This window comes from Phlebotomus papatasi, chromosome 2 (assembly GCF_024763615.1).
Source record: "Phlebotomus papatasi isolate M1 chromosome 2, Ppap_2.1, whole genome shotgun sequence".
Lineage (NCBI taxonomy): Eukaryota > Metazoa > Arthropoda > Insecta > Diptera > Psychodidae > Phlebotomus > Phlebotomus papatasi.
Window position 1 is genome coordinate 38336460 of NC_077223.1, and position 25989 is coordinate 38362448.

Sequence of the window (25989 nt, forward strand, 5' to 3'; positions counted from 1 at the left end):
TTCATGTTTATCTGATCTGTAAAGAGCTTAATATTTCATATAGAACTTAAAAACAATTAGAAAACAAATATTTATAGGATTTTTTATGTGTCCCAAAATACCCATATTATGTCCCGAAAAGCACCTTGTCCAGAAATACCACACGTTACCCTATATCAATGTATGCTAAAGTTGAGGGCTGATAGTAATTACACTTTTATTTAATTTATAATGAATTTAGGCAGTAGAAAAATATTTTTTACGTAAATTAGGAAAATTAATATTTTACATAAATAAAAATCCTAAAATATTCGTGGAAATAAGTGTAACTTATCTGATTAAACATCTGAAATATTTTTTAAAATTTGCTTTTGACAAAATAATTTACTTTTTTTTGCTAAAGTGAATTTGATCTCTCACTAACTGAATTCAATAAAATGCCAATCGCAGCTATTATAATGATAACCAGATTTTCGCGCCAATCTCTTCTGGTTTACAACACATCCCTGATTATCCCATTAGTACATTAGCATTAGAACATGTTACAATTTGTGCTTTTCACTCATTTGTAGTGTTTTTCGCTGCGAAAAGATGCTTTGGTACCACAGAACTAACTGATGTAGTCTGAAATGTATCCTGAATATATCCTCTCAGTGGTTGTTCAATTGGTTCAAGGATCACTTTATTCGGCTGCCTCTGTTGCCCATTGACTAAGAAAGGATTGCTCTTGAGTTGTCCAGATGTCCTTTCTCTTACAGGAGTGTCATGTCCAGAAGACGGTCCTGTTGTATTTGGGGAAGAAGTGTTCTCGAGACTAGGATGTCCTGAGTCAACCTGAACATCATTTTCTGCTGAATCGGTTTTTGGAGTATCTCTACGCCTAAAAGATGCTAAACGCCTCTGGGCAGGATTAGGACTTGTTACAGGCAAGCTGGAATCTGGTAGAGGGGGAGCATTGGCCTGGGGAAAGGATATGTGACTGATGGGATTTGAATTTGAACCGTACAGTTCCCTCTCGATAATGTACTGACTATAAACTCCATTGATAAGCTCTTCGGTCCTCCTGGACAGAGGAATAATTATATTCTGTTCATGTTGCATCCCTGAGGGTTCATAGGGATGCCGTGGGTAGTCAACCCCATCGTCCGTATTTGCCACACCCACGTGATTCGTGCGAACATGATAGGGAAAACTTCGGTTTGCGCGGGAAGGCCATGTAAGCCAGAGAAAAGCTGCATGTCCTCCAAAAGCAACTGTTCCTGAAATGGCACACATTACACTTTCTCTGACCCAAGCATCCAGTACTCCGATTCCGACTAGAGTCAGTGCAGGTCCTGCTAGAATCCATACTGATCCCAAGAGCCCAAAAGGATAGTAGAAAGGACTCTTTTCTGGATACTTCCTCAATGTTGCAGCTACTCCCATCAGAAAGGCTCCCCAGGCTCCACACCTCAAACCAATGAGCCCAAAACCAGCTGGGGACTCATAGATATTTAGCACTTCACCAGGATCAAAAGTCTCAGCTTGGAGGATATACAAAGAGATATAAGCTACAATGTAGATATTGATAAAAACCGTGAGTTTAACTGTGGTGGCAGTTGAAAGTCGAGCCCTGGTAATTGTGTATCCTTTAGCCATCAAAAGCATCAGAGCTAAGAATGATACTTCACTGGCTCCCATTAGCAGTCCACCCAGAGTTGTGCTAGGACCCAAACCCGAGACAGCATATTTGGCCCAGGCGACTCCTTGCACCAGGATTCCAGCCCACTGAACAAAGGCACTGAATGTGAAGAGGCGATAGGTGCAGTGAAACAGATGCCTAGTCTTAAGTTCGATGGCGCATAAAAACATTCCCAGGAGAAGAAAAGTATAGGCTAGGCATTCAGTCAAGAGAATAGGCGGAATATCTAAAAACAGAAAAATTAAATGTATCTTTTAGCGATATTTTGGTTATAATTTCTAACTCTAGAACGATTTGTTTCAAAATCCTAAGATTGAAGTTTCTGAATGAATGTATACGTGCTGAGACGAACGTTTAGATTTAATTTTTTTTAACATTGTTCATAAAACCAATCATAATAAGGTTTTTTTTTATTTTAAAAAATCAAAATTTATTTCTCAAAAACCAAATAAATAAAAATTATATAATTAAAATATAAGTCAATGGGCGGATCTGTCATCAGTGAGCAGATATAAAGCACTATAGTTTCAGCTCACAGATGTTATAGGTTTAATTCTCACATCTATGAAGATCCACATATCAAAAATATTAATGATAATAATAATAATGGTGGCATAATCTAGGCTAATAGAGTCCGAGGCCGGATCCGATTTTTTCAACTCATCATTTTCGTACTTAGGGGAGACCGGGGTAGAATTAGCCAGCAAATGAAGTTTTTTTTTCGCGCGTGATTAGGATTTTGGCTGTATGAAACAGTGTATTTCAAACCTTTAAAACCCTTGACTTTTTCTAGAGAGGACAATGAAAAAACTATGACACATTGGCTACACATACCCCGGCCTGGGTAGATATAGCGACTTTCAGGGTACTAATTGCCACCCGTTTTCCAGACGAAATTTCAAACTGGAGATACCAAATATTGATACACTGAAGCCCACTGATGCTACATAGGGTAAGTCTGCCAAATTCCGGCCAGCTTGCAATTTCGGACACCTTTTTTGTTCCTCAAATTTTCATGAATTTTTAGTTTTTACTTACTCTAGAGATTATACAATGCAAAAGAATAACAAAAAATGTAGCTTCGACAAACGAGATGACGTGAAAAAAGATATTGGAAGAATTCCCGAAGGGCAAGGAACTATGAGAATGAAGGTGGCCGAAATAGGGTACCAAAGCTATGTCTATTTTTTTATTCATTTTAAAATGTATTAAGAATGATTTTAGAATAAATAAAGACGACAAACTGTCAACAAGGTTCTAAGCAACACTCCTTAAAAAGAAGTAATAAAAAAAATCAATTTCTATTAAAGATATTACATTCCAAACTTGAGACTTTGACGCTTGCATGCAACTATGCCGAAATTTGGCACACTTACCCTATGTCACTTAAATCTAAAGAAAAAGACTTTAGCCGACTTTTTTATGACATTTTTGTAATCGTGGCAAAATTGATGCAAACATCATGAAAAAAAAAATTCACAAATTGTTGATTCGAATGGCAATATTGCTTGGAATATCAATAGTACTTTTTCGTCTAACAATTATCCATGTATTAGTGAAAAATCATTGATAGTTTTATCCCGCCACGGAAGAGTGGCTACAACTGCCCCGAGGGCTGTTTCAGTGAATATCATCTTATATAAGAAAGTAGATAATTATTATCCAAGTGAAAAATATTTTTTAATTTGGTTTATTAAACCAGAAACGAGGTAAAACTATGAAATCTTGACTAGAAACTCAGAAAACCAAATGCTGGTCCAAAAACTGTAACATAAAAATTACAATTTTATACCCATTTTATAAAAATGCTTCTAAATTGTAGGATAACAGGATCAGAGTTATTAATATTTCTGGCAATATGGGGGATATGTTCTGTTCACTTTTATTAAAAAATACTTTGCTCGATGTACATTTTAAGAAAAACGAGAAAAATTCACTGGCTAATTCTACCCCTTGCTATAGGTACCCCGGTCTCCCCTAATGATGTTTAAGTATGATCTATGTCCTTGGTGCAATGGATAAGAACATCAGATGTTTGGCGAAAAGAACCAACATAGATGTCTAGCCTTATAGCTCCCGAAGGCCTGTTTTTTTTAAACAATAAAATATATCAGTGAATAGGTAAGTGATACAAAATCATACCAAAATCAAACAGAATCAAACCAAAAATAATTTTTTTTAAATAATTTTTTTCTGGACTTAAGGTAATTTTAACTATTCATTCCATTTATTGAATTCCCGCCAATTCTCAACTTCTCATTTATTTACTCCTAAACAATCAGTTCATCACCTGATTTAATAGGCACTCAATGGGTCAAGTGGTAGAGCACTCGCTCTATGATGTATAATTGTCCCGGATTCGAATCCCCTTTAGGTCACCAGGAATTTTTCTGGCGTTAAAGGTGTTCGGATTGCATCCAGTGAGTTTCACTGCACTTGATTGCACGAGCATGGGACTGACAATCTCATCCCGTACAAGAAAAAATAATAATGCATTTCTAGAAATCCCCTTGAGGGAAAGCCTTGTCCCTTCATGAAATGTTGTGCCAGCATTATTATTATTATTACCTGATTTAATATTAACAATGCTTATCTTGACAGTATATGCTTGCAATTATCTATATTTTTCTTAATTAATTTATATAAATAATAAAAACTCAAACAGATCTAAAATGGAGCACTCAAGTTTCAATTGGCAGATAATACAAAAATTATCAAAATATACGATAGTTTCCTTATCAAGTCTTATCAAAATTCTGATAAAAGGTAAGTTGATTGCGACTTCCATTGCGATTCACTGAGACAGTGCAGTGTGATGAAATCCCCTAAAGCTGTAAGATGGTTGCAAAACTTCGAGTTTTTGCACTATTGATAATTTTATGGACTATTGTATCCATATTCTCAGTGAATTGTGAAGTTATTTGCTTGGATCAAGAAGCAAACATAAACCTGGGATCTTTAGAAGATTGCCAAATACCAGCAACTCCCATGACTAAAGATGAATTGGTTAATTTTAATTGTACAAAATATTTATAAATTTTGTCAATTTACACAATTTCACTCCATTTTCAGATTCGTGTGAAGAGCCTATTACTAGAAGGTGTTTGCAAATATTACGGCTATGCATTTAAAAGCTTGATTTTGCGAAAGAATTCTGGAGTTGGCTTTCTTACTATTGATGACGATCACCAAAATTGCCTAACCTATCCAAAATTCTTTGATGGGATATCCGGATTACTTTATTGGATTCCAATTCACAAAGTGAAGCATATTATCGAGGATGTAGATGTGTACCGGATACCGGAGGGGGACAGATATCTCATTGAAATGAGCAACTCAGAAGACAAAGCCATACAATTGACAACCATCTATGGAATTCAGTATAATTTTAATCATTCAAAAAGCAATGGAGATTATCTTTGGATGGTGATTAAACCAACATATTATGCCATTGAAGATGTTAAACTTGAAAGTGAGACAAAAACACCCGTGGAAATTGTAGATTTAGACACATTTTCCTTTTACAATCCATCTGATGAGCCTCAAAAAGTCAACTTTAAAGTTAATCTAACTGACCATCTCTTCCTGGAGTCAGACTACTTTCTTTTTGAATGGACTCAGATAAAACTCACAGAAAACGGAAATGTTTGGCAAGGATTAAATGGAATGTTTCTGCAGAGAAACTATTTAGAGGTAAAGATACATGAGATTGCAAAAAAAAATCATTAATTAAAAGAAATTCCTAATTTTAAATTTTCTTATAGATTCTTTCCCTGGATTTTCCCATTCCTCCTAAAACATCAATTGCAGGAAGAATTTTTTCAACTGTAACCATTACAAATACTCCTTACACAGCCACCATGGAAATCAACGGGCAGAATTCAACAGAAAACCTTGCAGAGAGAATTTATGGGAAAATTCGGAAATTTGAAAAAAAACAATTTACGTTTGGAGAACATCAAAATGAGCTCAAGGGAACGTAGAATTCTTTTTGCCAGCTATCTTGCGTGTTTCGTAGGTCTTATTACGACTTTAATCATTGGCTTTGCCGTCTTCTTAACCTGCCTTGTGGCTCAGAAGAAGAACAAAGAGTGTATCTGTCCTAAACCAGAACTCGAGTTCAATTTGACCAAGAAGAAACAATTTGTCGCAGAAAAGGCGAGAAACATTGGAAAAGTATTTAAACAAGTGGGAAATATCTGTGGAAATATTTGTAATTGTATTTACAAAGAAGTTGTTTAAAACAAGGTGTTATTCACCCTATCCTTATAAATTCTATCCGTAATAATAATAAGAAAGTGAGTAAAAGTGGAAGTTCTACTTTACATCAAATTGATTATTAACACTGAGGAAGTTTAATCACCCAGTCACGCACTAAACCTTATTGATTTTCAGAAAAGACTTTAAAATCAAATAACAAGAAATACGATAAATATTTAATATGTATTCTTATTCTTTACATAATATACAAAACAATACTTCAATGATTGGCAATATTGTTTAGTGGAATAAATTAGTTTGAGCACAAAAAAGGTCCCAAAATAATTCTTAGACTAATTTATTGTGAATACAAAATAATCTAAATATGAATAGAAATAAGAAAAACGTAATATCTTACATCTTTCATACACTTTGTGCCAGGGTAACAGAAAAGTTAACCCTTTAGTGTTACAGAAATTTTCGTGGAAAAAATCAAGTTACTTTACTCAAAGAATTTAAGGGAGGACGGGGTCGCATTAGTCAGTAAATTAAATTATTCTTTACGCTTGTGAAAAAATCTCAATCTATAAGACTGTTAAATAATTTCAAAATTTACTCTAATTGATTAATTCATAAAAAAAGAATTAAAAAACAATTTTGTGAAGTTGAAAATATTAGGACTTGAATAAGATCTCAAGAATCTCCCTTATAAATATCTCAAGAATTTTAAAAGGGAACTCTACAAAATTTCGGAGAGCTTATAAATGAAATTCTCCACTTGTGCCAAATGTAAGTGCCCTAGGTCCAAATTTCTTGGATGTCAGATATTTTCTGACATTAAAAGTTGTAATTTCATTCAGTGAACTTCACTGTGACTAATTCATCCCTAAATCCTAAAGCCTAATTCGTCTCTGTAACCGAGTGGTTTCTCAGAGTGCTTTAATTTCTCGTGAACATTAAAAAATCGTAACGCTTAAGGTCTTGCCATTTTTAGTATAACAATTCTCTTAGAAATATTTTATTAAAATATTTTTATTTGCTTTTTTAAAAATTAATTTTAGGGTAATTTACTTTTGAAATTTTGATGTTAATCGACTACAACAACTAGCAAAACCTTTTCAATGTACATTTGAAATTCTTAATAATTAAAATAATTAATCATTGTCAATAGAAAACTTCTTTATGAGTCTGTATGAAACTGCCCCTGTCGTACTTTCAGAACTTAACCCATTCAGTCAATGTACTAGAAATACTTGAGATAGAATGTTCATATTTTGGAATTACTTTCCTAAAGATTAATAGATGATTTTTTTAAAAAGAAAATAATATCTATTATGGGGGCGCGGGGAGCCACTCTCAAACACGTGCCTTAACGGTCAACGAATTTAAATTCTTTAGATTATTTCAATAAAAAATAAATTGATTTATATAGAGTAACTATCCAAGAAAACACATTGGGAATCAGAATTAAAATCAAGAAAAAAGGTGAAAGCCAATTTTAACAAATTCGACGGGATGTCGTATTTTCCGTTCGCCATTTTGAGCAAAAATCTCTATCGGACTATTTTTCCCAAGTAATTGAATGATTAAAGTTACTAAAAATCCATCCAGATCCAGGAATAAATCATCTAAAATCACTCAATTTGCGTACGATGTATAATACCATGGTCAGGAATGGGATAATAAAAGAATTTCAGGACGCGTGATTTTATTATTTTCATGGAACTACTGGTAAATTATTACAAATATTTTTCTTCTATAAATAACCGAAATAGCTTAGGACAGGGGTGAGCAAGAACCATTTGAAACTGAATAAACGTCAAAATAGATTTATTCAGGTAGCGTTTTAACCATTGATGTACAATTTGTTCGGTTTCAACAGGTTCTTGATCACCTCTGGCTTAGAAATTGATAAAAGCAAGACGCCCCAAAAAGCTTCAACTTAACACATTCAGTCAATGTACCAGAAATACTTTAGATAGAATGTTCATATTTTGGGAATAGTTTCCTACAGATTAATAGATGATTTTTTTTTTGAAAAGAAAAAAATTCATTATGTGGGCGCAGGGAGCCGCCCTCAAACACGCGTCTTAACGGTCACTGAATTTAAATTCTGTTCATTAATTCATTACAAACTCTATGGATTTAGATAGAGTAACTATCCAAGAAAACACATTGGCAACCAGAATTCAAATCAGGAAAGAGGATAAAAGCCAATTTTAACAAATTCGACGAGATGTCGAATTTCCCGTCCGTCATTTTGAGCAAAATTTTTACATGGCTTTCTGCGAAGCGAGAAAAGAACAACAAAATGTATTCCCATCTCTATCGGGCTATTTTTTCCAAGTAATTGAAAGACTAAAGCAACTAAAAATCCATTCCCGACAGAAATTCGAATATCACTTGACCTGGAATAAATCATCTAAAACACTCAATTTACGTATGATGTATAATACCATGGTAAGGAATGGGTTAAAGCAGTTTTATAAAATCAGTTATAGATATCAAACGAGAAGAAATAATAATTTTTACAACCATGGAGCTTAGGTATTGCTTTAGTAACATTAAGGTTGTATCCAATTCCTTTCAAAGAGATTTAAAAAAAAAAAATATGAAAAAAATGAATGTGCCCTTTCATTAAACTGCCCTCCCATTCCCTACAGTACTTAGCATAATCCATACCTCCACCCCCTCCACCCTATAACTCAGATAAAATTCAATTAAAATAAATAATAATTTTTTAATACGTCTTTGTTTTTTTCACAAATGTAAATACTGAAGGGTTAACCAAATATGATAATTGCTTTAGCTAAGAATATTCCACAGAAAATTGATTAGATTCAAGACAGAATAACTTACACATTTCGTCCGCTGAGAAGTGCTCATGCCAGAAGTCTCCTGGTGGCCCATTCGTCATCCTGAATTTGTATTTGACATCTAATCCCTTACTGGATCCACAATTTGAGATAGCAATGTACCACCATCGCTCCCGGACGCTAGTAAATCCTCCTGCGTTTCTACAGCTTACGATAATCCTTCCCCTATTGTCTTTCTTGAACAGCGGGAAAGCCAGAGAGCGCCTGATTCTTTCGTCCTGTGCTACTGAGGATTCAGTGATGCCTTCAAAGAGCTGTTCAACATCTACCTGATACGCTGTTCCATTCTCCAAACTATTACCAAGTCTGGTGTCTGAGAGATATGTAATCACAGTACTGGTAGGATCCAGGGAAACTTCCGTAAAGAAAGTTCTGGTGGTGTTTTCTTCAAGAGAGTCTTCGGTTGTTGAGGATCCTGTTGCTGAGAATCCTGAAGAAGTTGTCTTCAGAAACTGGTCAAAGTACCCAGGTTCCAAATCATCCGTTTTGGGATTCTGATCTTCTGAAGGATTTTGTGATTTAGTGGGTGGTCTTGCATCCTCGTCAACCTCCAAAGAAGATCTCAATGAACATCCTGATAGATAATTGTATGGATTTTTTGCCGAAAGAGTAACAATTTGATTATCTGCAGCACTCAGTACTGAGAGCTTTTGTTCACAAGTCTTGTCCGTTTTGTAAACTGCCGGCCATTGTGTCTTCTCATCATAGTACAGCAAAAGACTAGGTTCCCCGTACTTCCGCTCAAACTCTATCTGATACTCATATCTTCCTCTGCCTGACAAGAAGCAGAATCTGGCCACAAAGGCCCAGTCCTTCAACACGGATCGAAAAAAATTAGCATAAAGGTTTTTCCAAATTGCGTTATTTGAAAACTCACATCCAACGTTTTTAGATGTCCTTCAACGTATTTCCCAAGTACAGATCTCACCACAAGGGCGTAAATTGCAATGAAAAAACTCACATTCATCCTCTAGGATCCACTTCACAACATTGTCCTCTGCTGTTGCCAAAGTAAAGCTAGAAACTCTTACTGTTGTTCAATATTGAATCGATATCTGCGAAGTTCTTGTGCAAATGCCCGTTGCTTGGTGACCATTCAAATCCAAACAGAACCACCACGGGTAATAAGAATAAGAGGGATTTATTTATTTTTCAGAAAAATTCCCATTGAGGTAAATCACGGAATAAATTTGTAGTACAAACGGTTTATGACCATTCAAATAACGTGGGAGTTACGAGGAAATTTCTTCATTGAGATACTACAAGATCTTCATTGAAACTAGAGTTTACTGAAGCGTTTTTTATTGCAATTAAAATATTTCACAAAAAATATATCTTTAGGTTTAGATTATTATTGCATTTTGCAGAAAATGATTGAAGTTTTACCCGTTTCCTCTATTTTATTGAAGCTCCTCTGAAATGGTGGTATCATCAGACTCCGGATCAGATTTTGGTGCAATTTCGTAAGTAAGATTAGCTTCATTGTCAACATTGTGTTTCTCAGGCTTAGCTTTGGACCTCACTGGAATCCTTGATCGTGGTGGTTTTGGTGGAGGAGCATCGACTGTAAAAGTGGCATTATCATCAGAAGATTCCTCAGAATCCTTGTGAATGGTATACGTTGAGCTATGAGAAATACTCGATGGTAGCTTCATTGAATGGGTTGCCACATTATTTAACCATTCAGTTATCTCTTCTCGATTTTTAGACAATTTCTTCTCCAACAGCTTATCATCATCAGAGAGTCGCGAAGAATTTTTAGGGATCAGGAAGACATCATCGATCTTCCTGATAATCTCGGTAAGTTTATTTTTAACTTCGATTTTTCGTCGAAGATCACTTCCAAGCTGCCTAAATCTGGTTTTAATAGCGGATTTTGAGCTCTCTTCCTTGATCGTGTGATCAAACATGATAATACCTCCACCGCTTCCATAAATTCCAAGTACCAGAACAGAGTCATGAGGATGAAAATCCAAGCCACTTATGAAAGTATCCGAAGATAGTTCAGGTAGATCAAATTCGATCTCAACATTATCACCAGTCACAGTGTTCCAGCACACAATCTCATGATCAGAACTTCCAAACAGAAGATTTCCACAGGGTGTCAAAGTGAATCTGAATGCCGATCGACATTCGTCCAAGGAAGAATTTCTATATGCTCGCAAAACTACCTTGGACTTCATATCGACACAATAGATCGTATTTCCAGAACTTCCAACAAGGATCTTTTCGCCTCGTTTATGCAATATCAAACTATGGATAATCTCACGATCAATCATATTAATTGAAAGGGATCGCAAAGCTTCAAAAGTATCATTCTTCCATTTCCATTCAATCACAACTCCTTCGCTGTCGCCGCTGAAGAATATTCCGGTTGTGTTTCTAACGCAGAGACAAGTAACAAAACCTTCGTGTTTAGTCAGTTCGTCGAAGTACACACAGTCTTCTGGACCTTCAAAATCCCATAGGCGAATCACACAGTCACGACTTCCTGTTATAAGGACTTCTTTGAACTCAGTAATATGAATAAATCGGCAGCAGTAGACGAAGGATGGATGAGGCAGAGTCTGAAAGACATTAAGCCTTTATTAAAGTGTTATACGTTGCTTATGCTACACCTTGATGATCTTGATAACGATCCTAATTATCAGAATTACTAGGACACAGAATATCATCCTAGACTAGGGGAAAGTACTCTCTCTTCGAACGTTCATGCCTTTGAATAATGTGAATTTTCTTTAATTCTTCCTAAGAGACTTACATATAATTATTATATAATTATCAATAATTGATGATAAGCTAACTACTATTTATTAGAAATGTGTAAGTCTCTTAGGAAAATAAAAGAAAATTCATATTGAATTGTGTTCTAGGTCTTTTTTGGATAATTTTGAGTCAAGAAACACGGTATAGACGCTATAGACCTTTTTAAAAACTTCTCTATTTCCTCCTTCTACGACGTTTCGGAGATTGGTTGTCTCATTCCTCAGGTATGTGTAGGTAAGGGGAAGCTCTTCATAAAACACTTCCTGGGACGATGCTACCATTTGGACGGTTTGACACAGAATGATTCCTGTGTCATTCTGTGTCAAACCGTCCAAATGGTGGCATCGTCCCAGAAAGTGTTTTATGAAGAGCTTCCCCTTACCTACCCATACCTGAGAGAGGAGACAACCAATCTCCGAAACGTCGTAGAAGGAGGAAATAGAGAAGATTATAAAAAAGGTCTATACCGTGTTTCTTGATTCAAAATTCACATTATTCGAAGGCATGAACGTTCGAAGGGAGAGTACTTTCCCCTACAGTCGTACCTTTAATCACATCATTTCTTCAAAACCGTTTAATATTCTAAAACGATTTTGAAATTTTGAACGATTTTAAAATGGGCCAAAATAGACTCAGGTTGATCCTCGGGAATATTTTTTTTTTTAATTATCCAATAAAGGATTTGGTAAAAGAAATTTATGCAAAGGACCACTAATCGATGATCTTAGGTCTGCGGCCTCAAATCTGAAAAACGCGGAAAGTGGTCTTCAGACCATTTTTCGCGCCCAGTTTCAGGTCCTCAAAGATCTGAATTCAACAAACAACAAGCAATTTTAGTGATTTTTCTACATATTTTAATAATAAAATAATAATAATAATAATAATGTCGCAACGTTTCGTGGAGGAACTAGGCCTTCTTTCCAAAGCGTTCCATGTTTGCAGAGTACCGAATTCACGGAAAAAAGTTCTCCGTTAAATTATCTTTTCACATGATTTTTGGGTACATATCGGTTTACTACCGCAATAATTTATTCATAATAAGAAAACCGTAACGAATTAGAAAACTCCTTAAGAAGAGTGCATTTTATAATGTTTTAGCATGAATAATAAGCATAAGGAAAAAAAAGTAAATTCGAAAAGGTGTATCATTTACAGGTACATTACCAACTTTGCCTATTGAAACCGTTGCAGTTCGTCGGAAATTTCTAGGCATTTCAAAAAAATCCGAATTTGACCTTCGAAAATTCGATATCGAAATGTTTTCCGATCATAGGTGTCTATGAACGAAATATTCACCTTGACTATCGATAAAACTAATTCAATAATGAAAAATATTCTTAGAGACGTTTTTGATATATATCAGGAAACATGGTTTTTGGATAGGGTAGAAGCGTGTGGGAGAACAAGAAAAAACGTTTGGAGATAATGTTTACTTATTGGGGTGGGGGGGGGGTCCCCGAAGACCGAAAGTCAATATCACTTTTACTGTTTGTATTTCCGGCTGATGGCAAGTTGAAAAATGAGAATTAACTGCTCTCTTTTTGAGCTAGAGCAGCAAAAACCGTAGTGCTTTATATGGGCTTTAGATCTAAGACTTAACCATTGAGCCTAAAGCGGTCTTCAGACTAAAGGTTTAGCCCAGTTCCCGAAGGTCTCCAAATCCAATATAGCGAGCAATTTTATTGCTTCTTAAAAGCCTAATAGGTTAATTATCTTTAATAATCCAATTCTAAGTTAAATCTTTTCTTCTTCGGAATCTTCTCGTTCTACGGAAGCCTGTAATGAAGCGAATCAAAATATGATAATACCCAATGTCTGGTACGATTTGCCCCAGAATTTTTGAGAATAGTCACAAAATTACCTTTTAAAAATTGGCTCGATAAATGTATTTCCTTACAAAATAGAGGAAAATTATTTTCATAAAGTTGTAGAGCGGTAAATTTACTACACTGCTGGCAATAATCATAGCTCCACTTTTGCATACTGGAAAAACTTTGAAAAAAAATATTTTTTAGAAAAAAATGAAAAGACCATTTGAAGGTATTTTCATACCGATATGAAAAATTGCCATTTGAATTTCATACCGTTAGAACTGTGAGTACTGTGATAGAATCTTTATCAAAATGGCGATTTTCAGGTGGCAATAATTATAGCTCCACTCAATAAATTTGGCTCCAGGGTATTTATTTTCAATCATTAAAGGTAAATATCTTTTAGTAATTTAATTAATAACTTTATAAAGCTAATTAGAATCATTTATATAAAGTTTTTCATGAATTTTGCTGAAATTTTGTAAGAAAAATGTTTAATGAACAAAAATATGGGATTAATTAGGGTCTTGAAAGGGATGGAAATTGACAACCAAAGAATTTCCATAAAAATGACAAGATCCTATCACCTTTCATCCGAATTTGTACATATAGCCGACATATATGCATTTTAAACCACTCCCAGGGCTAAAAATCTTCTTTTGTTAGAGGCAAAAGTGTTCAATTTTCCGTGTTACAGGCGAAAAAGACAAGTTTTCTTCCGAAATTTGATGTAAAACAATGCTGACTGCTTATTTTCATCATGTCCTGTTGATTCTGCCCCAAAACAGAATTCCAATTGACTAAGGGGGTCTTGAGAATACTGAAATAAAAAATTATCAAAAAGAAGCTTATTGCAGTTTGATGAATAGAAGGTGTTTTACGTCATTTAAGTGGTTTAAAATTATTTTTTCAGACAGAAAACAAGTTAAGGCAAGACCTATCAATTTTTTTATTCGAATAAATAATGTTGTACCATTTATATTAGGTAAAACACCATCTGTTCATCAAACTGCAATAAGCTTCTTTTTGATAATTTTTTATTTCAGTATTCTGAAGACCCCCTTAGTCACTTGGAATTCTGTTTTGGGGCAGGATCAACAGAACATGATGAGACTAAGCAGTTAGCATTGTTTTACATCAAATTTCGGAAGAAAACTTGTCTTTTTCGACTCTAACACGGAAAATTGAACACTTTTGCCTCTAACAAAAGAAGATTTTTAGCCCTGGGAGTGGTTTAAAATGCATATATGTCGGCTATATGTACAAATTCGGATGAAAGGTGATAGGATCTTGTCATTTTTATGGAACTTCTTTGGTTGTCAATTTCCATCCCTTTCAAGACCCTAATTAATCCCATATTTTTGTTCATTAAACATTTTTCTTACAAAATTTCAGCAAAATTCATGAAAAACTTTATAAAAATGATTCTAATTAGCTTTATAAAGTTATTAATTAAATTACTAAAAGATATTTACCTTTAATGATTGAAAATAAATACCCTGGAGCCAAATTTATTGAGTGGAGCTATAATTATTGCCACCTGAAAATCGCCATTTTGATAAAGATTCTATCACAGTACTCACAGTTCTAACGGTATGAAATTCAAATGGCAATTTTTCATATCGGTATGAAAATACCTTCAAATGATCTTTTTATTTCTTTCTAAAAAAAATTTTTTTTCAAAGTTTTTCCAGTATGAAAAAGTGGAGCTATGATTATTGCCAGCAGTGTATAAAACTGCGCTAATTAGAAATTTTTGAAGCGCACGAGTAGCTTGTAAAAAAATAAAATATCCTTTTTCTGACTTTTTGCCCCAGTCTCCCCTACTCAAAGTCCCAAAAGAGACGAAAGAGATAATTTTTAAATCAGTCCTCCCAACTCCCAAATTAAAATCTTTTAACGTCCTGCTCTTGGCTTTCGTATCGGCCGGGGGACGGGGTCTCAGTGGCGCAATAGGCAAGAGCGTTGGCTCTTGAGCGGATAGATCCCCGGCTTGACTCACAGTGTAGTAAGTTCGAATCCATACCGATGTAGATCTGAATTTCTGATTTAGGCAATTTTCACACGTAATAATAACAGAATACACTGCACCGCCTTCGCCCAACAACTCCGGGATTCATCCACATCGCGGGGAAGGCGCTCCTGGATGGTCTACAATAGACTTAGCAGATTCTTCCAATACGAGATGACATTGTAAAATGATTACTTTGTATAAAAGATCTCGATACGATTAATAAAATCAGCCGGACGAACCAACATTATTCCTTGAAATTCATTTCTTTCTGAGGAGATCTGTACGGATATATTTCTTCATCAAAATTGGTACAATTCGAACAATAACATATTACTGAATGAAATCAGCTTTTTCCTAGAAATGTTTATAAACAAAAAAGGCAATCTTATCTTCTAACACTTATCAAGTCTTATCAAAATTCTGATAAAAGGTAAATTGGTTATCAGCGACTTCCATTGCGATTCACTGGGACAGTGCAGTGTGATGAAATCCCCTAAAGCTGTAAGATGGCTTCAAAACTTAGAGTTTTTGTCATATTGATAATTTTATGGACTATTGTGTCCATATTCTCAGTGAATTGTGAAGTTATTTGCTTGGATCGAGAAGCAGACATTAACCTGGGATCTTCAGAAGATTGCCAAATACCAGCAACTCCCTTGACTAAAGACGAATTGGTTAATTTTAAATGTACAAAATATTTATAAATTTTATCAATTTACACAATTTCATTCCATTTTCAGATTCGTGTGAAGAGCCTATTACTAGAGGGTGTTTGCAAATATTACGGCTATGCATTTAAAAGTTTAATTTTCCGAAAAGATTTTGGAATTGACTTTTACAGATTCGAAAGCGATTATGAAAATAAACCGAGCTGTTCAAAATTGTTTGATGGGATATCCGGATTATTTTATTGGATTCCAATTCACAAAGTGAAGCGTATTATCGAGGATGAAGATGATGCATATCAAAGAGACAGATATATCATTAAAATGAGCAACTCAGAAGACAAAGCCATACAATTGACAACCATCTATGGAAATCAGAACAATTTTAATCCTTCTGAAAACAATGGAAATTATATTTTGATGGTGATTAAACCAACATATTATGCCATTGAAGATGTTAAAATGGAAAGTGTGACAAAAACACCCGTGGAAATTGTGGATTTGGGAACATTTTCCTTTTACAATCCATCTGATAAGCCTCAAAAAGTCAACTTTAAAATTAATCTAACTGACCATCTCTTTCTGGAGTCAGATTATTTTCTTTTTGAACGGTCTCAGATAAAACTCACGGAAAACGGAAATGTTTGGCAAGGATTAAATGGAATGTTTCTGCAGAGAAACTATTTAGAGGTAAAGATACTTGAGATTGCAAAAAAATTATTAATTAAAAGAAATTCCTAATTTTAATTGTTCTTGTAGACTCTTTCCCTGGATTTTCCCATTCCTCCTAAAACCTCAATTGCAGGAAGAATTTTTTCAACTGTAACCATTACAAATACTCCTTACACAGCCACCATGAAAATCAACGGCCAGAATTCAACAGAAAATCTTGCGAAAAGAATTTATGGAAAAATTCAGAAATTTGAAAATACCAATTTACGTTTGGAGAACATCAAAATGAGCTCAAGAGAACGTAGAATTCTTTTTGCCAGCTATCTTGCGTGTCTCGTAGGTCTTATTACGACTTTAATCATTGGCTTTGCCGTCTTCTTAACCTGCCTCGTGGCTCAGAAGAAGAACAAAGAGTGTATCTGTCCTAAACCACAATTCGAGTTCAATTTGACCAAGAAGAAACAATTTGTCGCTGAAAAGGCGAGAAACATTGGAAAAGTATTTAAACAAGTGGGAAATATCTGTGGAAATATTTGTAATTGTATTTACAAAGAAGTTGTTTAAAAAAAGGTGTTATTCACCCTATCCTTATAAATTCTACCAGTAATAATAATAAGAAAGTTAGTAAAAGTGGAAGTTGTACTTTACATCAAATTGATTATTAACACTGAGGAAGTTTAATCACCCAGTCACGCACTAAACCTTATTGATTTTCAGAAAAGACTCTAAAATCAAATAATAAGGAATACAGTGAATATTTAAAATGTATTCTTATTCTTTGCATAAATAGACAAAAAAAAATGTTCAACGATTGGCAATATTGTCTAACAATTAAAGCGTGTCCACGATAAAATTGTTCCAAATGATTTGATATTTTTATTACAGATGTCACTAGCTCTGCATTTTCGTTGTATGTAAACATTGTAAAACGTGTTTTTACCTTTCTTTTGGTGAAACTCTCATCAAATTCTGTTCATTTTTCACTGAGATAAAAAATAATAATGGAAAATAGAAAGGAACTGATCGTATACACGTATCTAAAAAAATCCTGAAATCAATTACGAGGACCTTGGAAAACTCACAAATACCTCACTCCAGACTGTCCGGAAGGTGATTCTTCGATTCCCCGACAGAAAAACCACTACCCAGAAACTTGGGATGACGTCATAACTTATTTTCGATAATGAAAAATTTAAACGATAGCTGCACTTCCTGTAACTAATATAAATGTTTATCAACAGTCTCATTCTTTTAAGGATGTCGCAATGAATGACCCAACAATCCGTAAAAAGTCGACATTAACTTAATCTAACAGATATAGATTTATCGATACTATCGATTCGATAGTGTCGAAAAGTTATCATTCCACCCCTGGATGTGGAAAAAATCGGGGTATTGGAGATCGAGATTTGGAGAAAAAAATGATCATGCGCTACAAGAACAATCCTTTGACATCTGTGAGGGATATGGCTAAAAACTTAAATGTTCTCTCAGTCTTGTGCACAAAATCAAACAGAGGAATGGACTGAAGACTTTTAAGGCCCAAGCAGCTCCTCATCGCATGCAAAGTCAGTCAGCTAAAACACAGGCTCGAAGGCTGCACGATAAGATGATGTCTGGCTTTAGTGGGTGCATCTTGATGGATAATGAAACATACGTAAAAGGAGACTTCAAACAAGACAGAAATATTACACCGCAAAGTCTCGCACAGGATGTAAGAAAAAGTACAGGTACAAAAATTATGAAAAATTTCCAAAAAAATACATGGTTCGGATGGCAATCTGCTCATGAGGACGTCAGAGCAAGGCGTTCTTCATGCACGGCAACATGAACTCCTCAATTTACATCACGGCGTGCCTCCAAAAACGCCTGTTGCGTCTGTACAGATGCCATGAGATACCCCCGATCTTCTGGCCAGATTTGGCGTCGTGCTATTTCTCAAAAGCAACCAAAGAATGGTACGAGAAGAACGACGTTCGTTATGTACCCAAGGAGATGAATCCGCTAAACACTCCAAATCTCCGTCCAGTTGAAAGATATTGGGCTATTATCAAATAGGGTCGGAGGAACGTCTGTTCGACAGGGAACCCCTATTGACACTTTTGTCAAAATGTTGAAAATTTATTAATTTATCTAGTAAAATATAAGTAATATAACGTTTTTTCTGTAATATACCTTTTACTATAAACAGAGATGTTCAAATTTCGTATTCCAAATGGTACAGAGTAGGGTGTCAATAGGTGCTGACACGAGTTCTTAAAGTGTCAATAGACGTTCCTTTCACCCTACGATCTGAAGAAGAAGGCTAAACACGTCGAGAACATCGAGGACTTCAAGAAAAATGGAATGAAACAACCAAGAACCACGATGATGATCTTGTACAGACCTTGATGGGAGGACTCAAGAAAAAGATTCGAGATTTCACCAATCGAATACTTGAATAAAAAAAACTAATATATATCTAATAAATCTACAATGAAATAAAGTTTCAAAAAAATATTTATGTTTTTTTTAATATTATGTAGACTTCATTTTTAAAGTATTATTCTTGGGAACAATCTTATCGTGGACACGCTTTAATTTTAATCCTAAAGGGGTGGCAAGGGCGTCCCATACTTTTCGAAATGATCGAACTCATGACTCCGATGCTATATTTCAAAAGCACTTTTTACAGATTACCGGTTCATAACCTATTTGACCGGAGGAATCAGGCAGCTCAGACGGACAGACAGCATAACATCATTTTTCAGAAATCGTCTGGAACACGAAAATTATGTTGAGAAAAATAATAAAAATAGACCCCTGGAGGTGGAAGGTGGAAATTTTGGAAGGTGAAAAATCCAAGGATTAACTGCTCGATTTTCAGACAGTGAAAAATGTTTTGTCCTTAAAAGGTTAAGGGACCCGCCCTTACAGATCCTATGACGGATCTAACGATTGTAATTTTTGGTTTTTTTTACAATGTATAGTCATCTTAACGTAAGGGCCTTGACAGACCTGAGGATTAGTCGAGAGATAGCTTAGCGTAATTACATTAGGCTCTCATCAAACGGCTCTTTTTCAATCGGGCGAAAAATTTTGTTGACAATTTTCACATTTAATTATGAAGCTAATTTGCTCAAATTCGCTGTAGTTCTTCCTATTTTATCGTGATTCTAAATAATTGAGCGCTTTTTGTGGAATTTACAAAGGCTTTGACGCCCAAATCTATCGATAAACCGGATGACATTTCGCCCCAAATGCCCAATTGAGGGAGAGCCTACTGTATATTCGAAATAATGGTTAGACATCATTTCCATCATTTTCCACTAAGTCGTCTCTCGGCTTAAGTCGTAAGTGTGTCTAGGGCATAATATTCCGATATTTCTGATAACAACTGTTTTCTTAAAATAATTTTACCTTTGAACTGTATCCATCCTGCTTAACATTCCAGATGGCTACCGTTCTGTCTGCAGATGCCGTTGCAAGAACGATCGGATAAATATCCTTCTTGTTCTGATTCTTATCTATCTTTGTCCAGAAGTCCATATCATAGACAGATGCTGTATGCCCTACAAGACAGCAAATGATATCTAGGCCGGGAACCTAAAAACGAATACATTTGTTCAAATTTAATCGAATTGTTGTTCACAAGTTTAAACTTCTGAACTTACTGATGCCAAAACAACGTCTACTTTCTGAACATCTACTACAGAATAGGACAGAATATTTCCATCTGGGTGGAATCGAACAAGGAAACTACCTTTCTGCCCACTTCTATTTTGTTTAGCCAACTGATTGGGACACTTGCACTGTTGTCCAGGAAGTTTCTTCCTCGATTTCTGTACTTCCTCAACTGGATTTATAGGAGCATCTACACATTCTTGTTCTGCGGACTCTTTAAATTCCTGAACTATTTCCTTCTGTAGGACATTCATAGGCCTCAATGAATTTTCATGATCCGAAGGTAGAGGTTTAACTCCTTTAAGTGTAACAACAATTGTTGCTGGGAACTTTTTCTTTGGCTTCTTGAACTGATCAAAAATCCCTAAAAATTCTTTTCGTGATTTGTGATATTCGTACAACTGCAGTTCGCTTCGTTTATCGATGTTACTAAAATTATTTTCAAGGTAGGGTTTTAGAAAGGCCCAGCATATGCCCTCAAAGCCATTTTTGTCAACGTATACAAGTTCAAAGAAGACAATTTCCCGACCACTCTTCACACGATTGATATCTTCATTGAAGATCAACAGTTCTTCCCACTCACAGGAAATATACTTTGATTTCGGACCTTTCTGAACTCGACTTTCCCGACTGATCAGGGGCTGAATGAAGTCCAAGTGATCTGGTTCATTGTGAAGGCTGACATTGCGGTTGGAATCGCTTTTCTTCAGTAACTCCTCCTTGTCAAGATCAAACCAAGATACTTTAATTCTTGGACCTTGCGAAGATTTTGACTTTTGCATCTTCAACTTGACAATATGATGAAGATAAATTCCTATAATATATTCGTAGTTGAATCCTTCATTTTCCTCCAATTCAGAGTATTTATTCTGAGAATGACTCTTGCTTTTCTTCTTGTGCTTCTTTGTTGCAAAACTTTCTGTTTCTACGGAAACTGATGTTGCTTCTTCAGAGAATTCATTTAAATCCGAATGATCTTCTCTTGAATATCTTGCAGATGAAATTGAAGATTCATGATTTGTTGAAGATTCAGGTTTAGCTGATGATTCACTTGCAATTCTCTCAAGCTGAAACATAATGATTTATTATTTTATCCATAATCTTATTAATTGAATTCAGAAAAATATAAGGAAATATATTTAAAATATCAAATTCTAAGCCTTAATGCATGTTTCAAACTGGAGGATAAGACTAGTTCTCGAATATCTCGAAATCCTAAACAACAAACAAACTTAGTATCCTTTCAAAATCTAAATGGATTATTTGCCCTTAATCTAAATCAATATTTGACCAAATATTGACCAAATTTGACCAAAGTAAAGCTATAGGGGAAAATACTCTCTCTTCGAACATTCATGCCTACGAATAACGTGAATTTCCTTTACTTTTCCTAAATGACTTACACATAATTATCAATAATTGATGATAAGCCATCTAAATATTTAATAGATAGGTATGTGTAAGTCTCTTACGAAAACTAAAAGAAAATTCACATTATTCAAAGGCATGGACGTGTAACATATGTGTAAGCATAAGCATATTAATCGGGTCTCCCCCGTATGGAATAATTAATAAAGTGCTGTTGCGATTGAACCTTCGATCAAGAAGCATCATCTTTTATTGTCCTTTACTTGGCCTGTCGGTCTTTCCTTCGGAGTGGTGCATAGTAAAGACGTTCGAAGGGAGAGTATTTCCCCTACAGCTAAACTTTAGGTCTAATACCTGTATAAGGAAAACCAAGTATTTTTAAAATATTTCACTAATAAAAAAATCAAATTAACCTACTCGTATCTATCTCTTAATATACTAAACGTAAATTAGACGATTTTTGATTTAAAAAAAAATACAATAAAAAAGAAAAATAGCCCGACAAAGGTGGAAATACTTTATTGCTGCTATTTTCTCGCTTCACGAAATGTTTGGCATTGCGCCATTTTTAATAATATTTTTCTTCATTCTGTTTCCTGATTTGAATTCTGGGTGGCGAATCCTTTTCTTAGATTTAGTAACTCTAAATAAATAATTTGAGTTTGGAGTTTATCAATGAATATATGTAAAGAATTTAAATTCATTTGTTAATTGTTATTAGACTCTGAAGAAGATCCCATCCAGGATCAAAACGTTGCCTAATAAAATTAAATTAAAGAACAAAAAAAATAGACCGAACACCCATCTTGAATTGCCTTAGACACATGCTATCTCCAGTGTTTTTAATAGGGGAAGGCTTTCAGGCTCGGGCACTTCATTTTATTCCATATAGGGTAGACTAGGGCAAAAAGTCACAAATTGAAAAATTCAAAATTCAATATCTTCCAAGGTAAAAAAGATAGCAGCTCAAATTTTTTTCTATATATAGCCTCCATAGATCTTCTTCAATGTCGTAAGTTTCTTAAAATTCGAACAAGGAATTTAGAAAATAAAAAAATATCGAAATTTTTAGTCCTATTTTTGAAATATTTTCCTTGCGGAATATAACAATTATTACCTACTTATTTTGCAAAATTGATGCATTGGAGAATATTTTCTAAAAAATTTGGATTTTTTGAATACGAATCCGCTATCTATTTTAGAATTTCACAAAAGTTCTTTTCTCCAGAAATCCTTTTATTAAAAATGGCCACTTGGGGTAAAAAGTAACAAAAGGTATAGAGCAAAGAGTAATAAAAAGCGAAGCAATTTCTGATGTCCTACAGTGAAAAGAAACGTCAATGCTATGTGTCGCCTCTTGTTGTTTGCATTGGTCAAACGATTTGCAGTCTTTTGTGTGTTTTTTCTAAAATAGCTTGAAAAACGCTTTTTTGGTTTTCTCACTTTTCTCGCAGAGAAAACTGTGTTTTAAAAAGGTATAGATGAATAAATTTCCTATGAAAGTATGTCAACTAGCTATTTTTTTTAAATTTATGAAAGCCCGTAATGAAGCGAATCAAAATATAATAATACCCAATGTCTGGTACTATTTGCCCCAGCATTTTTGAGAATGGTCACAAAATTACCTTTTAGAAATTGGCTCGATATTCGTATTTCCTCACAAAATATAGGAATATTATTTTAACAAAGCTGTAGAGCGGAAAATTTCCTATAAAACTGCGCTAATTAGAAATTTTTGAAGCGATTGAGTAACTTGTAAAAAATAAAATATCCGTATTGTGACTTTTTGCCCCAGTCTCCCCTAATGAAAAAAATCGCCTTGTCCCATACTACCCCTGCCCCAACCTCCCCGGTTTCCCCTACTAGAGGAATTCTTTGCGGATCTTTGGAAAAATCACGGACTTTCGCGAAATTATTCGCTGATCTTTGCGAACTGCAGTTTTTGTTCATAGAACTTTTCTTATTCTCAAGAGGAATTACGCAAATCGTACCGTCTTCAGACGAGAGGTTTAGCCTAGTTTTTCGAAGGTCTCAAAATCCTAAATAGCAACCAATTTAATTTGTTCCTTTGATTCAAATAGATTACTTTCCCTTAATGGTTCATTTCTAAAAAAAAATTTTCGACTAATAAGCAATTACAGAAGTTAAGCCTTATGGCTAAGCCTAAGGTCTGAAGCTCGTATAAGCATAAAGGGTGCTCCAAACGAATGTAAAGTTCTAGGCCTTTATCTCTTATGGATTCCGACAAAATTGACTATAAAATTCATCGTATAACACTGTGTAATAAAGTTTTCTCGTGCTCTTTCAAAGGACTGGTATTTTCGGTTTTTTTGGTGTTTCTTGAGAATATCTATCATGGTCCATCTAGCAGAGTTTCTGAATTAGCTTAAGATGAAAATCTTTCAGAAATGGGTTGCCTACATATTTTAACCCCTTAAGTTTTCACCGTCTGATCTAATTTTTTGGCGCCCTAATTTTTTAGGCGCTCTAAATTTAAATGTCCTATTTTTTTAAATACCCCTAATTTTTAGAGTCATGTTTTTTTTTCTTTCTAATTTCTTTGCGCCTAGGAGGAGCTCTAATTTTCCAATTTTCGTAGATTACTGACGGCAATTCGTATAAGAAGGTCAAGAAGATGAACTCCCTCCGGATGCGTCAGGGGGTGCAATCCTTTCAGGATAGGAAAACACAATATTCTTTGCCATAGAGATCAATGTCCAAGAAGGAGTACCCGCGACGAATTCCCGATTTTCCCTGTAAATCCTCATTTGGTGTAGTGAACAGACAGTGCGGACAAAATTTCAGAGACAAATCACAGATTTGACCACTGAGGAAGACGCGTTGAATCGAAAGCTTTGGCAAAGAATTTTGTGTTTTCCTGTCCTGAAAGGAATGCACGGCACCCCCTGACGCATCCGGAGGGAGTTCATCTCCTTGACCTTCTTATCTAATTTTCTAAGTGTTTATTTTTAAAGCGTCTTCACTTATAACGATTTAATCTTTTAGGTCCTTAATTTTTTTGGTTGCCATACGGCGCCCCTTATTTTTACAGCGCCCGGGGCTATCGCCCCCTTCGCCCCGCCACGGTACGCTTATGCAAAAGTCCAAAATTTGATATCTCTTATTATTTCATTTCTAGGCCGGTAATAAGACCATTAGGATTAATTCTAAGATATAACTATATGACTTAACCTATCAGTCAAAATTTTTGGAAGAATTTTATCTTAGGAACTAGTCAATAAAGATAAATAATCCATTAGATTAAAAAATAAACCTAAAATTGCTCTACTATTTAGGAGTTTCAAGATCTTCGTAACTGGATTAAGTTCTAGTCTAAAACCGGTTTAAGAGCACAAATAGGCTCAGGCTGATCCTTAAGAATATTTTACCTGTAAAATTTGGCAGTAAAGGATCAGGTAAAGGAAATTTATGCAAAAGACCTCTAAATCATGATTCTATGCTCTCAATGTATGACAATTTAGGAAAAATCTTTCCTGCAAAATTTCACTGGCTAAATATTCTCTAGGTTCAGCCTGATTTATATTTAGTTCAGACCCTAAAAGACAGATTTAAAAAAAAGTGACATAATGACATTTTCTTAAACTTCTGAATCCCAAAAAATTGCAAAAATACGGAAAAGTAAAAAGTAAAGACAAATGGGAAGATTCCTCGAAGGCCGCTAGGGCCCTAGTCCCTATTTCTGGTTAATAGCTGGATAAAAACTTCGCGTTCTGTCGATTTTAGATTCTTAAACTGATAATCAAAATGTTGCCCCGAGGAAGAGAGGGGTGGAGGATACAAATTATATGCAGATACCACAAAATCGAGGGAAATTAATTGCTCATGGCGCAGAGTTCGGTCAATAAAAAAAAAACAACGAGGATGATGACTCACCTTGGCTTGAGGGTTCTCAACTTCAGGCTGAATAATTGTATTCTTCCGACTCTCAGCAAAGAAGATATCCCTACCAGACCCATCAGACTCAACTGACGTTAAATCCACAATCTCCTGCACAATTTTCGTTTCCTGGACAGCCTTTCGTGGCATAGGAACTGGTCTTCGTGGATGGACATCTGCCATCTCAACTTGAACAACCGGAGCCTCTCCTGAAGCATTGGAGGACGTACTTCCACCCACAAAAGCCCTTCTTCTGGGCCTAATCGATAGCTTCTCGAGCACTTTATCTTCCGCCAGAACCTCTTCCATTGTCAGCTGGTGCAAAACTGCCCAGTTGACAGAGAGGGTTACCCCTGGAAACGGCACAACAAACACATCCCACCAAGGTCTCTATGAC

At 35.1% G+C, this 25989-nt stretch overlaps 4 protein-coding genes across 4 annotated transcripts; 2 read left to right on the top strand and 2 right to left on the bottom strand.

Annotated features, from left to right (window-relative positions):
- Positions 1-471: 471 nt before the first annotated feature.
- On the bottom strand, positions 472-9752 carry LOC129804150 (transmembrane protein 145-like). The gene is made up of 3 exons (XM_055851233.1): positions 9614-9752; positions 8720-9548; positions 472-1886 (listed from the first exon to the last, which is right to left on the bottom strand). The coding sequence occupies exons 1-3, from the start codon at positions 9701-9703 to the stop codon at positions 538-540; spliced, it is 2268 nt and encodes a 755-aa protein (XP_055707208.1). The 5' UTR covers positions 9704-9752; the 3' UTR covers positions 472-537.
- Positions 4452-6205, top strand: LOC129804131 (uncharacterized). The gene is made up of 3 exons (XM_055851214.1): positions 4452-4666; positions 4733-5353; positions 5425-6205. Exons 1-3 carry the CDS (start codon positions 4499-4501, stop codon positions 5641-5643), a joined length of 1008 nt encoding a protein of 335 aa, XP_055707189.1. The 5' UTR covers positions 4452-4498; the 3' UTR covers positions 5644-6205.
- A 274-nt stretch (positions 9753-10026) lies between the features above and the next one.
- LOC129804092 (jouberin-like) lies at positions 10027-25979 on the bottom strand. The gene is made up of 4 exons (XM_055851154.1): positions 25590-25979; positions 20318-21394; positions 20064-20249; positions 10027-11303 (listed from the first exon to the last, which is right to left on the bottom strand). Exons 1-4 carry the CDS (start codon positions 25899-25901, stop codon positions 10137-10139), a joined length of 2742 nt encoding a protein of 913 aa, XP_055707129.1. The 5' UTR covers positions 25902-25979; the 3' UTR covers positions 10027-10136.
- On the top strand, positions 15782-19161 carry LOC129804132 (uncharacterized). Its single transcript, XM_055851215.1, has 3 exons — positions 15782-16001; positions 16068-16682; positions 16752-19161. The coding sequence occupies exons 1-3, from the start codon at positions 15834-15836 to the stop codon at positions 17226-17228; spliced, it is 1260 nt and encodes a 419-aa protein (XP_055707190.1). The 5' UTR covers positions 15782-15833; the 3' UTR covers positions 17229-19161.
- Positions 25980-25989: the final 10 nt, after the last annotated feature.

What these genes read in the sequence shown, in the direction of transcription:
- LOC129804150 (XM_055851233.1), bottom strand. Translation starts at nt 9,703, where the DNA reads ATGAATGTGAGTTTTTTCATTGCAATTTACGCCCTTGTGGTGAGATCT. An exon ending in GACATCTAAAAACGTTGGAT is followed by an intron (nt 9,549 to 9,613) that starts GTGAGTTTTCAA and finishes TCCGTGTTGAAG; the next exon opens with GACTGGGCCTTTGTGGCCAG. An exon ending in CTTCTCAGCGGACGAAATGT is followed by an intron (nt 1,887 to 8,719) that starts GTAAGTTATTCT and finishes TTCTGTTTTTAG; the next exon opens with ATATTCCGCCTATTCTCTTG.
- LOC129804092 (XM_055851154.1), bottom strand. Translation starts at nt 25,901, where the DNA reads ATGGAAGAGGTTCTGGCGGAAGATAAAGTGCTCGAGAAGCTATCGATT. An exon ending in TAGACGTTGTTTTGGCATCA is followed by an intron (nt 20,250 to 20,317) that starts GTAAGTTCAGAA and finishes ATTCGTTTTTAG; the next exon opens with GTTCCCGGCCTAGATATCAT. An exon ending in AGGATGGATACAGTTCAAAG is followed by an intron (nt 11,304 to 20,063) that starts GTAAAATTATTT and finishes AATGTCTTTCAG; the next exon opens with ACTCTGCCTCATCCATCCTT.
- LOC129804131 (XM_055851214.1), top strand. Translation starts at nt 4,499, where the DNA reads ATGGTTGCAAAACTTCGAGTTTTTGCACTATTGATAATTTTATGGACT. An exon ending in CCATGACTAAAGATGAATTG is followed by an intron (nt 4,667 to 4,732) that starts GTTAATTTTAAT and finishes CTCCATTTTCAG; the next exon opens with ATTCGTGTGAAGAGCCTATT. An exon ending in TGCAGAGAAACTATTTAGAG is followed by an intron (nt 5,354 to 5,424) that starts GTAAAGATACAT and finishes ATTTTCTTATAG; the next exon opens with ATTCTTTCCCTGGATTTTCC.
- LOC129804132 (XM_055851215.1), top strand. Translation starts at nt 15,834, where the DNA reads ATGGCTTCAAAACTTAGAGTTTTTGTCATATTGATAATTTTATGGACT. An exon ending in CCTTGACTAAAGACGAATTG is followed by an intron (nt 16,002 to 16,067) that starts GTTAATTTTAAA and finishes TTCCATTTTCAG; the next exon opens with ATTCGTGTGAAGAGCCTATT. An exon ending in TGCAGAGAAACTATTTAGAG is followed by an intron (nt 16,683 to 16,751) that starts GTAAAGATACTT and finishes TTGTTCTTGTAG; the next exon opens with ACTCTTTCCCTGGATTTTCC.